The 15,395-nt window shown below is 35.1% G+C and overlaps 1 protein-coding gene across 1 annotated transcript; it reads right to left on the bottom strand.

The window, feature by feature from the left end:
- Window positions 1–4,492: 4,492 nt before the first annotated feature.
- On the bottom strand, window positions 4,493–6,448 carry LOC117688388 (uncharacterized). The gene is made up of 3 exons (XM_066085043.1): window positions 5,660–6,448; window positions 4,845–4,978; window positions 4,493–4,699 (listed from the first exon to the last, which is right to left on the bottom strand). The coding sequence occupies exons 1-3, from the start codon at window positions 5,787–5,789 to the stop codon at window positions 4,493–4,495; spliced, it is 471 nt and encodes a 156-aa protein (XP_065941115.1). The 5' UTR covers window positions 5,790–6,448.
- Between the last annotated feature and the right edge of the window lie 8,947 nt (window positions 6,449–15,395).

The raw sequence follows: 15,395 nt of genomic DNA, 5'->3' as shown, positions 1-15,395 counted from the left end.
ACCACTAAAAAAGTGACATTTTTTGACGTGACCCGAGCTAGAAAAATTGCAAAAAATACAATTTCCTATAATTACACTCTTATTTTTTTTATGTAATTTTGAAGAAATGATAAATAGCAAAAAATTAGTAATCAATAATTGGCATGTTCGTGAATTAGAAAAAAAGATAATAACGTCTGAATTTCCTCTGACCTCTATTGAAATAGATGCTACAAACCCTACATGCTGTTAAAAAAAGACGTATAATTCAGTTTTAAATGGCGATTTCTATCAACTAGTTATACTGTGAACCTGCATAAGTTCTTGTCGAACAAAATTAAAGGAGTTGTGCTGTAAATACTACAACTAATTGAATTAAAAAGGCTGAAAATCCGAATTTCCTCTGATCTGACTTTTACAAAAAATCACTCTGCGCGCTTCATGAAAGTCAACACTGCCATAAATGGTAGTATTTCTTAAAACCAATCATATAAAGAGAAAAAGATTCTTTAATTTAACAATTTTTTCACTTCCTAAAGAGTTTATTTTAATGGTAATTAACAGAGTGTCATAGTTGTGCATCTGATATAATCAAGAAACTCTAGTCTCTGTACACAAAAAAGAAAAACATGCATGAAAACTTTAATACACACAATCTTTATTAAGCCTTTGTTGAAAGATTTAAAATACAATCAAACCAAATAAATCACAGGTTTCATAAAAATCATATACTGATTGTAATTAATTTGAATTTCCTCTATTAATCTTTAAAAGTTTTGTCTGATTTGTAAGGTATTGCATTAAAATGGGTGTCGGAAAATAGGAGAATCTTTCAAATGATTACAGGTATAAAATGAAATTTGATACTTAATCATGATAATTCTTTAAATCATATTATCTGATTGGACTAAACAACACTGCAGATTCTGAAATGATTTATGATTTGTCCTTATGTATATACATGATTGTATGCAATCCTATAATTCCTTTGAACTTTGAACCCTTCCTTGGTCCCCATATTGGTCTTGATGCTATTTATAATGTATGATTGAGACTTTATCAGAATGATTATGCAGGGTAATATATTACAATGGTTCAGCCTCAATTTGAACTAAAATATAGAAAATGTGGAAGGCCACACCAATAAAATTTCTTCTTTATCGGATCCTGCATGCTCGTGTTTAAATAAAACTTTCCAAATCATATCATTATGGACCGCCCCAAAATTTTGGCTACAAAAAATAATAATTTTATTATTTTATCGCTAGCCCGCTTGTACCCTTTTCCACTTAATGTCCGACAAGCAAGAAATTATATTGGTGTGGCCTAACTAGGATATGTATATTTTTATTCATGCAAAAATGATAAAAATATAGATAAGGATAAGTTATAACAAAAATATTCTTATTCACAAAAATCATTTCAAAAAATATTTAAAATAAAAATTTTACTCAACCATACATTCATAACTCATTCAAAAACTCTGTAATTTAAGAGGACTGATATTTTCTGTGAGGCTTGTTGTATATAAGTGTCATAATGATGATCTCAACTTGATCTACATCAGTAACCTCATCAGGGTTATAAAATAAAACAGACTTCATATAGATAAATGGATGGACAGACAGACACTAATAGACAGAAATGGTGATTTGATATACTATGTAATCATCAAATTAAACATAATTATAAACATAAGACATATATTTTAAAAACCAGTTTCTCCACATGAACAGTATATAGCCATTACAAACTTCATTACTGCACTTGGTCAGTATGAACACCTTTTGAATTGATATCTATCAATTGTATTTCTTATAGCATATGCATTATCATAATATATATTCTTTTACAATACTAATTCTTAATTGTATGCATTATACATGTATGTCCAAATTATTCATGACTTTTGGAGTTTCAGAAATGGTTTTCAAATCCAAGTAAATGTAATAAATCATAAATGGTAGATTATCACTGGTTTGGTCCAGTTTCATATTTCAGGATATGTTGTGCTGCTTATTAATTGTCTTAATATTATATCATAAATGTTGAAATAAATATTGTCATCCTTAAATTACCAAATAAATGATCCAGGGCATCAATCGGGAAAGGCTTTATCAGGATGAACATAACAGAGACAATAATCTGATTATCAGCTCTTTTCTTCATCACTCATGGTTTCAGTTCTTTACATTAGTCTTATATTTTTCCGCATTGTGTCTTGTATTAGGAATGACCTCGTTAACACATACCAGTGATGTTCTCATCTCTTGGAGGTTTGAAAAGTCTGTATTAAAAAAAAAAACCCCTGATATTACTGGTACTATTACTTATAACATATAAGAAGGACTTATATGAAAGGATGATTTTAAGAATCTACATGTAGAAAAATATATAAAATTCATATAGGCATATCATGAAAGTGTATGCAACATAGACAGACAGAACCTTATATAAATGGATTATTCTATATAAAAATTTGATATCAGGTGAAACTTGTCAACATTTTACTCTAATCTTGAAAATTTAAATTAATGTTACTTAACTTGACAATTTCATATCTTATATAACTGTGTGTATTTAGAAATCTTGCATTTTAATGATTTGAAAATAATGGGAAAAAAATAAGAATTTGTAACAATAATGAACCCAGCACATGAAATCTAAATATGATGTGAGCAATTCTATCAACCGATAAACCATGATATACTAATTTTTCTTTCAACTGTACTTTGATTTTTACAGTTCAATATAAAAGGTGAATATCAGTCAGCTGTTCAAATGTTTTCACAGAACAGAGAATCAACATTATCAGTTATTGATAGTGAATAAAAGATTAATTCTTCATGTTATGAACTATACTGGCGTGCGACCAGTTCTCGCCGAGTACCATTTCTCGCCAGTACATTGTGACGTCATTTTATCAACACATAAAATTATAGACGAAAAATGACGTCACAATGTACTGGCGAGAAATGGTACTCGGCGAGAACTGGTCGCACGCCAGTATGTGCAAAAAAAATCATCAATAATACAAACATATAACCTATTCCTTACAAATATACTGTTCAAGCTAATGTGCATGAAAGTGTTAGACTAAAAATATTTTGTGAGTAAATGTTGGTAAATAAGCTTGTCATATGCTAGAGTAAACTCAGGGCCCTCTATGCGGTCAACCTTACCATTTATCCTCAGATGGTTAATTTCATTTAAGAAAATTCGAACTAAAATTGTGATTATTTTAATTACAAACACTGACTGAATTAACGATGAATAATTTTTATGTTTGAACAAATTAGAATTATTGTGTAGCTATTCTGCATATAGGCTAGGCGATATTGTTTTCACGTGGATAATATACGAGCATAATAATCTGTAACGTTAACATAATACAATATAGCACATGTCATGATAAGACACCTACCATGCTTACTGCTTGCAAATGGCAGGTTTAGATCACAGGGAACTGGTGTATGGTCTCGTCCTTTTTTCCATTCCCTTTTTATGACACCCGACATCAGTTTGTGTTCGCAATATTCGTCATACACTAATAATATCCATCAGTTTTTGTCATTCCGACTTGTTGTTTACATCGAGATTTGGGAAATTACCGGAAATCGGCGCAAGTATGTCGTAAACTTTAAGTTTGTAAATGATTAAAAAAGTAAAACCTTTTGATGTAAATGTTGATATAAATTATATTTTATGCAAATTCATAAACTTACACATTTTATATCACTGTTTTAAACCTTAAATTAAGCAAATAAACCGTCGATGTGAAATACGATTGCTTGTCGCCAGACGACAGTTCGCGTTGCGCAATGAACTTGTTTTTGTCAGGTTCACATATCCTTAAGAATTTGAACCAAAATATATACTTTAAAATTTACACCTGTAAAAAGATGTTTCGGTAAAGAAATTAAAAGTTACATTCATAAAGTATTTAAAGGCAAATATGGTACTAATACGAGGGTCATGTCTGACAAGTATAATATGTGGCTAAAGGTTTTTACTGTGACTAAATAATAAAGAAAAAAAAATAAAACAATGTTATTACACTTTTAATTAAACCAGAATATATTTTGTGATTTCAGTATCTTCTGAAATCAAATTTACAGTCTCACAAATGAGTCAAGGCTAGATTTGCGCCAACGGGGATATTTTGTGATTTCAGTATCTTCTGAAATCAAATTTACAGTCTCACAAATGAGTCAAGGCTAGATTTGCGCCAACGGGGATATTTTGTGATTTCAGTATCTTCTGAAATCAAATTTACAGTCTCACAAATGAGTCAAGGCTAGATTTGCGCCAATGGGGACTTCTATTCCTACTACACTATCTTCTGAATCACTCAGTTCTTGGTCTAATGAATAAGAAAAAAATATATGAAGTTAGGTCAGACATCAGAATTTAAATACACACACTTGATCATAAAACAGAAAGAAATCATAAAGAACAAAAATAGATTTACATATATGAAATTCAAACAGAGTAAAAAGAAATAGAAGTAGTTTTACTTCTTAGCAGGACGGAGGTGGTATCTCCCACCACCCCTGGCTGGTGGTGGTGTGGGGGCCACTCGAGGAGCGGGGCAGGGTGCCGCCCGGGGTGGGTGTAGTGTGGCCCCCGCCCGGGGTGGTGGTACTGTACTTACTGCCTGGCGTGGAAAGGGACCCATCTGGGGTGGTGGGGGTGGTTGTCTTCTTCTCTCCATTTCCATCTAATATAAAACAAATGCAAAATTTAGGATACATTGATGGAACATTTTATTTAGAGGAAGCCTCAATACTCAATCTTAAAATAATATGTAACAGATTGTATAATAAAGGTATTTAAAATATGAATATGAACAAATTATTACTTACAGCTGTCTCTTTAGGGACAGTGTCCCCTCTCCTCCTCCTCCTGATCCGGGCCCACCTCCGGAAGAGGGTCTTGATGACCCAGCCAAGGAGGAGGAGGAGGGCCAACACTAGACTGGTGACACTTATCTCAAAATCTGAAAAAAAGGAACATGAAATTAATTCTCCTTTAAAAAATGTATGGAATGACATCTAAAATATTAACACATGAATATATATACATATATATCTATATTAAAAATAGTTTAGTAACTCAGTTACTTAATTACATATATATGACTTGCTGCAACAGGTGTTATTATATCATGCAGAAAAAGAAAAAATCATGCTAAAAAAAACTAAAACAGGATCCAATCAATACATTTATTTTCTTAAATATTGAGTGACTCAGTTACTTATATGCACAAACCATTCAGCAACATGAATTAGTACAAAAAAAAGCATGGAAGAAATAAAATTAAGACATAATGCAATGAAATGAAAAATTAATAACATGCAATGCATACAAATTAAAGGTAAGGCAATCTTTATTTCACATGAAAATTTTAATATATTATATACAAACAAAACAAAAAATTAAATCCAAGTTTCATTTGTTTTCATGGATTTCATGTCTCTTAAAGATTTTTTCCACTCAAAAATAATGTCTTCATTATCATTTTGTATTTCATCATAATTGTCAATAATCACATTCATTGGAAAATCATCTGGAAGAGTTAATTGGTGTTTATTTTTATTTTTTTGACAGTAGATAAAGCAACACAGGAAAATAAATATGGGAAGAATTAAGAAGCTAAAGAAAAAATAAACATATTTACTTTGATTATTCGATGTGATAGTGTTCTTGTAGATGGAAGTCTGGTCACTAGCCTGAGTAGTGAGGGGGGTGGTGGTATGTGTCATAACCTGAGTAGTGAGGAATATCCTGACCTTAGTAGTGAGGGGCATGGTGGTATGTATCCTAGTCTGATTAATGAGTGTGGTGATCACACGTGTTAAAGCCTGAGTAGTAAGGGGGGTGGTGGTACGTGTTCTAGCCTGAGTAGCGAGGGGGTGGTGGTACGTGTTCTAGGCCGAGTAGTGAGGGGGGTGGTGATACGTGTTTTAGCCTGAGTAGTAAGGGGGGTGGTGGTATGTGTTCTAGCCTGAGTAGTGAGGGGGGTGGTGGTATGTGTTCTAGCCTGAGTAGTAAGGGGGGTGGTGGCACGTGTTCTACCCTGAGTAGTGAGGGGGTGGTTAAGGGTGCCCAAGACTGCGTTCTGAGGGGGACGGATACATGCACACGTGTCCTAGACTGAGTACTGAGGGGGGTGGATGCGTGTATAGTAGACCAAGTAATAACGGGAGTGGAAGTATGTTCATGAAATCGGGAAAATATTGATGACTGTGTATTGTAAAAAATGGATGTTTGAGTATGTAGCCGAGTAGTAGGCATTGGTGTGGATCTAAAATGTTGTGTCCGAGCAATGACGATTGTTGTACCCGTCGAAGTTGAACGGTGCGAACTCGTTTCTACAGTAAATATTAAATAACTGGAAAAAATAAACAGTAACAAAATTCCAAAATAACAATAAAAATAACATAACGAAAAAAAGGAACGAGGACAGAACAAAACTAACTCAACAAATAATGACTTACATTCGTCTGTTTCCCCAGGCATCTGGGGTGATGGTGTTACTTCTGAAATCATAATCATTTCAATTAAAAACGTAATCATATCATCGTATTGAACACATGTAAGTTATGCAATTATGATATGTACCTGGCGGACAGATAGGATTCCCGTTCACTAGCTCGCAAAGCATCGTTACGAAATGAAATCTGAGATCACGAGTCGCGCACCCTTTCCTTTGTAGTCAGCAGTATTTTACAAGGTAGCGATTGGCTGAAAGTGTGTAATCGGACAGGAGGCGGAGTTTTCCCACGAGACGGTACCCTTAGATGTTTAGAGAAAGAAAGAAAAGATAGATAGAAAGGATGATTTTATCTGACCCCCCCCCCTACACTTTGGAAGACGGAGTGTGTTTTTAGGACAGAACGATTTGTTAACAAAAAATTACCTGAACAAATGAGAGGTTCTGACTTTGCCTCCAGCATCACAATTTCCCGTATGTTATTGTTAAAACAAAAATGTACAAATTGTCAATGGAATCACACTGTCCATTAATTCATAACTGTCCGATGGGCTCACTGGAAATAATTTCTTTCACATAACACTGTACAGTTACAACTTTAGTGTGTGTCGGACAAACAATTTCACCCATGCAATGTGAACCTAAGGCAGTAGGTTGACAAAAATCACACGCTGCTATATTTCCGATTAGAAGAACACAAAGTATAAAACAAAACATGTTGAAATGAGCGGTTTAAGTTGTTACTTGAATGAATTGAATGTAAATGATTTGTATGTGTATGATTTTACTTAAAGTTCACGCAACGTATTTGTTTAACTGATTAGAGTTGACACCAATAATGAGAAAAATGGAACATTTCAATGTGTGACCCGCATAGCTATGTAAGGTGATGTCAGGTTAACCTGATCACCTTTTAAAGTGATGATGTATAGCTAAAGGTCGTTACTCAATTTGATGGAAAATTTCAAATTTAATGTGAATACTCCATTTTTGATTTTTTTGAGCGCAATTCAATGTCAGTTGAGTAAATGGTTTTTTAATTCATATCACGTAAAAACCAGTTAACCCCCCCCCCCCCTTTGTTGAACGAAATTCCGCACTTTAAGGATTTTTTGAAACAAAATTATTTGTGGTGAAAAGAGGGTATGTATCGAAAATTTACCAATGAGATACATCCAAAAAATCACATGAGTTTTTTGTATAAAACGGAGGAAACACCCCAAAATTGCGTCTTTTTTTCTCCAAAATGGACTTGTATGTATTACTTCAAATTAATAGTTAAGGTTTTCCGCTCTCAGCGGAAAACCTTACTATTATTCTGAAAAAATTTCAAATTTCTTATTATTTTTTTTTTCTTCTAGACGCCAACTTTGATCCTTAATATCTCACTCGTTTGTTCACCGACTGTTTTGAAATTTTCAGGACTGATAACATGCCGCGTGATGTTGTCGTTGCATATTTTAGCTGTGGAAAATCCCTATCCGGTTTTGAGTTATTCCCCTTTTAGTAAAATTTAACGACTTCTTTTGTCCAGGGGGTTTAGCTTTAACGATGACTGGCAGAGTCTCAAAGAAGGGCTGCTTTGGAAGCTAATACATTGAATTTGTGCGAGATATATTTTTTTTATTATTTAAATGCAAATAAAAGGGGTGGTATAGATGATGAAACAAAGGTAAGAAAAAAAATATAAAAAATTTGCGTATTTTCCGTGTTAGTTTTCTACCTGATGAAAATTTGTTATAACATGTATTTTAAAAGTTCTTGGTCTTAACCAGAACTTTCATTCGGTATACCGAAAAAGGGGCTGGCCCTTATAATTAGGGAGTTAGAGGCGTCCAAAGTTTCTTGTCAATAACTTAAAAAGGAATAAACATTTCTTATGCATTATTGAAGCAAAGTTGTAAAGAAATTAATTTTTAATCCTTCTATAGTATTCAATTTAATGTTTTCGTAATTTATAGTCAGTATTTGCAGAAACAATTGTTGTCAGTTCGTTCCATTTTTGTGGGGGTGCGCACGTTTATGAGGTTGTGAAAGGGCTTCTTGTAATGCACTAACTGATACATGTAGCGCGCAAAAATAATTCCACATAAAATTCCCAAATGTTTTTATACATATGTACATTTTCATTTGACCTTATTTTTGTTGTTTGTTTCATAACTGTGCCCCTGTCTATATTTAGATGCATTACGAGACTCAGGTAACCGATCGATAGGAGAGTCGCTAGCTGTATTCAGGCCGTCGCCTAGACGACAGTGCATGTGCTTGTAGAGCTGGACGTACACGATTAACGCCCCACTGTGTTACTGTAACAGAGACATTTTGAATTGTTTCAGTTCTGGGAGATGTGTTAATAAAATGGTTCCAATGCATGGTAATTAAACTCGACTTTTCTACAATACGTATACACGGCCGTCATATAAAGCACAATGTGTATTACTGACATGACAAATGTACGCTGGCAATTTAAACGAACGCGGGATTGCTCCCGATAGAACAATTCTTTTAAAGCAAAAAAAAAAAAAATACTGATTTGCGATGGATATAATATAATTATCATCGTGGAGATGATTTTTAAAAGTGAACTTAATATTCGTATACGATAATATTTGAATCCAAAGCCGCTAGTTTTAAGTTACGGTTATTAGGGATATTAACTATGACTTGCCCCGCGTTTCAGGTTTTTTACTTGCAAAACATCTACGAACGAAAATACCAAACAACCTTCAGCAGCAACTTATAAATTAATTAAAGCAAACGAAAATGATTAACAAACTGTATATTGATAGATTGACATATCAACAAACATTCAGACCCGCAATGTGTTTTCTTACAAGTTCTATAAAACGTAGACTCAATGACTGAATTCTTTACCGTTTTCCGTCTGGGTTATTTTGAATCACGTGTGTACGTTATGTGTAGCCATATAGATGAACACTTTAAGTGTTTAATTTTTAAAAGAAATTGTGTACATGCAGAGCAATGCAATGCTAGGACAATAAAATTCCAACAATGTATATGGTGAGGCCGGTCAGACTGATACTGGTTCTGCTTGTTATACAAATAGCGAATGTAAGACGAAGTATTTGGGTGTTATATTTTAAACAAATATAAGTATTGCTTTCTTAAAAGCTTGCATTACTCAACAAAGTATTTTATTGGAATCATTCTTAGTTACCTTAGCTGCATATATGTACCGCTCGGTCTGTATTCCGGAAAAATTGACTACCATCCGAAATTTTTCATACAAGGTCTACAGACTTGCAGCTAACATTACCTTTAAAAATACATTTTAGAATTTGCCGCTGTTTATAAATTCATTAAAATGACGCGCAGAATCAAGTGGTAATATGTCGTTTGATATGGGATTTATGACGTCTATTTATATTGTTTTCATTATTTCAAGCTTGTGGGTGGAATGAAATCAGTTTCACATGTTATATGACATAAAGATGTCCTCTCCCCACTTTTTCTCGAAGCAACTATTTTTATAAAATTTACATAAAAAAATTGAATTATCATGGAGTTGCCCTCCCCCCCATTTTGGTAGCATGTAAAAAAAATGGTATGAAAATCATGAAATTATGAGTGAAATTTTGAAAATTGTGGAAAATTCAAAAAAAAAATCTTTATTTGCTTGTCAAGATTTGTTGGATGAGTTTGCCCCCCCCCCCCACTTTCAAAAACGATGCTACGTGCTTGGAAATTACTCATTTCTTTATTCCCCTCTTTAATAAACAAAACAAACTAACAAACATAACCGATCCAGATAAATATAATTATATGTATCAAAAATAAACTTAAAAGACAAACTACATATTCATCCTTCACCCACAATATTGCCTTTTCGATATTTGTCATCGTTGTAGACCCGTGTAACAATCTGTTAAATAGGTGCTTGCACGAAAAAAAACCCCTTGCTGATCTACATTTTCATTAACGCATACAAAGAAAAAATATATTTTGATTTATTTTTGAATTTCTTTTGATGTAAAAAAAAAAAGAGAAGAAATTGGTTCTTAGTCTCTCTTTATGCCTGTTTGTTAGCGGTTAATCCAAGTTCATTTTGAATATCCTTTTGTAATTTAAAAAATGCGATGTAGATTTTTTTCATGCAATATTTCGGATAAAGCAATGAAGAGTTGTTTCTTGAAATTTTATTAGACCATACAATTGTAAAATGCTAACATTGAAAATTGTGCCCGATTTCTTTCTTTTTTTTAAGGTAAAACTTTATTGATTTAAAAAATGATTCTTTGAGACAAACAAATTGACATAATCAATAAGAGTTTGACAATCTCTAACTGCAGGTCTGTAGCTTTTAGTCAGAAAAAGAATCGGATGGACGACCTAGGACACAGATCGTCCATCCGAATTTCTTGAAAATTGCCATTATTTTCGTTCGCGGACGCAATACTCACCGAGACTAAATGGTTCGTATCTTAAGTTTTAAGTGTTAACTGCTTTGAAAGGTAATATTGGTTTTCTGATAATTATGAACATGAATAATTAAATAAAAATGGTTAAAATTACAGTAAAATTACCGGCATCGGTCTTCTCCGTGCGCGGATCTAGAAGGGGAAGGGTTCCAGACCACCCCCCCCCCCCAGCGAAATTTCTTTCAATTACGTGTTCATTATAAACTTACCAAACATATGCCTCGGACATCCCTTAGCAACTTATATTGTATCATCGGTTATATATGGTCCAATGTATACACGAAATGGTGCACACAAAGTATACGCCCTGTACAGGCCGTTTGCACGACGTATACCCAATGTACAAAGCGTATAGACCGTTTACACTAAGTATACACAATATATCATCGGTTATATATGGTCCAATGTATACACCAAATTGTGCACACAAAGTATACGCCCTGTACAGGCAGTTTACACCACGTATACCCAATGTACAAAGCGTATAGACCATTTACACCAAGTATACACAATGTATCATCGGTTATATATGGTCCAATGTATATACCAAATTTTGTGCACGAAGTATACGTCCTATACAGGGCGTATGCCCAACGTGCCAAGCGTACAGGCCGTGTACATCAAGTATACACAATGTATCATCGGTTATATATGGTCCAATGTATACACGAAATTGTGCACACAAAGAATACGCCCTGTATAGGCCGTTTGCACGACGTATACCCAATGTACAAAGCGTATAGACCGTTTACACTAAGTATACACAATGTATCATCGGTTATATATGGTCCAATGTATACACCAAATTTTGTGCACGAAGTATACGTCCTATACAGGGCGTATGCCCAACGTACCAAGCGTACAGGCCGTGTACATCAAGTATACACAATGTATCATCGGTTATATATGGTCCAATGTATACACGAAATTGTGCACACAAAGTATACGCCCTATACAATTTTGTACACGAAGTATATGGCCTGTACAGGCCGTTTACACCACGTATACCCAATGTACAAAGCGTATAGACCGTTTACACCAAGTGTACACAATGTACAAAGCGTATAGACCATTTACACCAAGTATACACAATGTACAAAGCGTATAGACAGTTTACACCAAGTATACACAATGTATCATCGGTTATATATGGTCCAATGTATACACCAAATTTGTGGACGAAGTATACATCCTATACAGGGAGTATGCCCAACGTGCCAAGCGTACAGGCCGTGTACATCAAGTATACACAATGTATCATCGGTTATATATGGTCCAATGTATACACGAAATTGTGCACACAAAGTCTACGCCCTGTACAGGCCGTTTGCACGACGTATACCCAATGTACAAAGCGTATAGACCATTTACACCAAGTATACACAATGTACAAAGCGTATAGACCATTTACACCAAGTATACACAATGTATATGTATCATCGGTTATATATGGTCCAATGTATACACCAAATTGTGCACACAAACTATACGCCCTATACAATTTTGTACACGAAGTATATGACCTGTACAGGCCGTTTACACCACGTATACCCAATGTACAAAGCGTATAGACCGTTTACACCAAGTGTACACAATGTACAAAGCGTATAGACCATTTACACCAAGTATACACAATGTACAAAGCGTATAGACCGTTTACACCAAGTATACACAATGTGTCATCGGTTATATATGGTCCAATGTATACACCAAACTTTGTGCACGAAGTATACGTCCTATACAGGACGTATGCCCAACGTACCAAGCGTACAGGCCGTGTACATCAAGTATACACAATGTATCATCGGTTATATATGGTCCAATGTATACATGAAAAAGTGCACACAAAGTATACGCTCTGTACAGGCCGTTTGCACGACGTATACCCAATATACAAAGCGTATAGACCGTTTACACTAAGTATACACAATGTATCATCGGTTATATATGGTCCAATGTATACACCAAATTGTGCACACAAAGTATACGCCCTGTACAGGCAGTTTACACCATACGCTTTGTACATTGTGTACACTTGGTGTAAACGGTCTATACGCTTTGTACATTGGGTATACGTGGTGTAAACGGCCGGTACAGGGCGTATACTTTGTGTGCACAATTTGGTGTATACATTGGACCATATATAACCGATGATACATTGTGTATACTTGGTGTACACGACCTATACGCTTGGTACATTAGGCATACGCCCTGTACAGGACGTATACTTCGTGCACAAAATTTGGTGTATACATTGGACCATATATAACCGATGATACATTGTGTATACTTGGTGTAAACGGTCTATACGCTTTGTACATTGGGTATACGTGGTGTAAACGACCTGTACAGGTCATATACTTCGTGTACAAAATTGTATAGGGCGTATACTTTGTGTGCACAATTTGGTGTATACATTGGACCATATATAACCGATGATACATCGTGTATACTTGATGTACACGGCCTGTACGCTTGGTACGTTGGGCATACGCCCTGTATAGGACGTATACTTCGTGCACAAATTTTGGTGTATACATTGGACCATATATAACCGATGATACATTGTGTATACTTGGTGTAAACGGTCTATATGCTTTGTACATTGTGTATACTTGGTGTAAATGGTCTATACGCTTTGTACATTGGGTATACGTGGTGTAAACGGCCTATACAGGGCGTATACTTTGTGTGCACAATTTAGTGTATACATTGGACCATATATAACTGATGATGCATTGTGTATACTTAGTGTAAACGGTCTATACGCTTTGTACATTGGGTATACGTCGTGCAAACGGCCTGTACAGGGCGTATACTTTGTGTGCACAATTTCGTGTATACATTGGACCATATATAACGGATGATACATTGTGTATACTTGATGTACACGGCCTGTACGCTTGGTACGTTGAGCATACGCCCTGTATAGGACGTATACTTCGAGCACAAAATTTGGTGTATACATTGGACCATATATAACCGATGATACATTGTGTATACTTGGTGTAAACTGTCTATACGCTTTGTACATTGTGTATACTTGGTGTAAACTGTCTATACGCTTTGTACATTGTGTATACTTGGTGTAAATGGTCTATACGCTTTGTACATTGGGTATACGTGGTGTAAACTGCCTGTACAGGGCGTATACTCTGTGTGCACAATTTGGTGTATACATTGGACCATATATAACCGATGATACATTATGTATACTTGGTGTAAACGGTCTATACGCTTTGTACATTGTGTATACTTGGTGTAAATGGTCTATACGCTTTGTACATTGTGTACACTTGGTGTAAACGGTCTATACGCTTTGTACATTGGGTACACGTGGTGTAATCGGCCTGTACAGGGCGTATACTTTGTGTGCACAATTTGGTGTATACATTGAACCATATATAACAGATGATACATTGTGTATACTTGGTGTAAACGGTCTATACGCTTTGTACATTGGGTATACGTGGTGTAAACGCCCTGTACAGGTCATATACTTCGTGTACAAAATTGTATAGGGCGTATACTTTGTGTGCACAATTTGGTGTATACATTGGACCATATATAACTGATGATACATTGTGTATACTTGGTGTAAACGGTCTATACGCTTTGTACATTGTGTATACTTGGTGTAAATGGTCTATACGCTTTGTACATTGGGTATACGTGGTGTAAACTGCCTGTAAAGGGCGTGTACTTTGTGTTCACAATTTGGTGTATACATTGGACCATATATAACCGATGATACATTGTGTATACTTAGTGTAAACGGTCTATACGCTTTGTACATTGGGTATACGTCGTGCAAACGGCCTGTACAGGGCGTATACTTTGTGTGCACCATTTTGTGTATACATTGGACCATATATAACCGATGATACATTGTGTATACTTGGTGTAAACGGTCTATACGCTTTGTACATTGGGTACACGTGGTGTAAACGGCCTGTACAGGTCATATACTTCGTGTACAAAATTGTATAGGGCGTATACTTTGTGTGCACAATTTCGTGTATACATTGGACCATATATAACCGATGATACATTGTGAATACTTAGTGTAAACGGTCTATACGCTTTGTACATTGGGTATACGTCGTGCAAACGGCCTGTACAGGGCGTGTACTTTGTGTGCACAATTTGGTGTATACATTGGACCATATATAACCGATGATACATTGTGTATACTTGATGTACACGGCCTGTACGCTTGGTACGTTGGGCATACGCCCTGTATAGGACGTATACTTCGTGCACAAATATTGGTGTATACATTGGACCATATATAACCGATGATACATTGTGTATACTTGGTGTAAACTGTCTATACGCTTTGTACATTGTGTATACTTGGTGTAAACGGTCTATACGCTTTGTACATTGTGTATACTTGGTGTAAATGGTCTATACGCTTTGTACATTGGGTATACGTGGTGTAAACTGCCAGTACAGGGCGTATACTTTGTGTGCACAAT

The sequence above is a fragment of the Magallana gigas genome, chromosome 1 (assembly GCF_963853765.1).
Source record: "Magallana gigas chromosome 1, xbMagGiga1.1, whole genome shotgun sequence".
Classification (NCBI taxonomy): domain Eukaryota; kingdom Metazoa; phylum Mollusca; class Bivalvia; order Ostreida; family Ostreidae; genus Magallana; species Magallana gigas.
The sequence above is the reverse complement of the archived record's forward strand: the minus strand, read 5'-3'. Positions and strand labels throughout refer to the sequence as shown.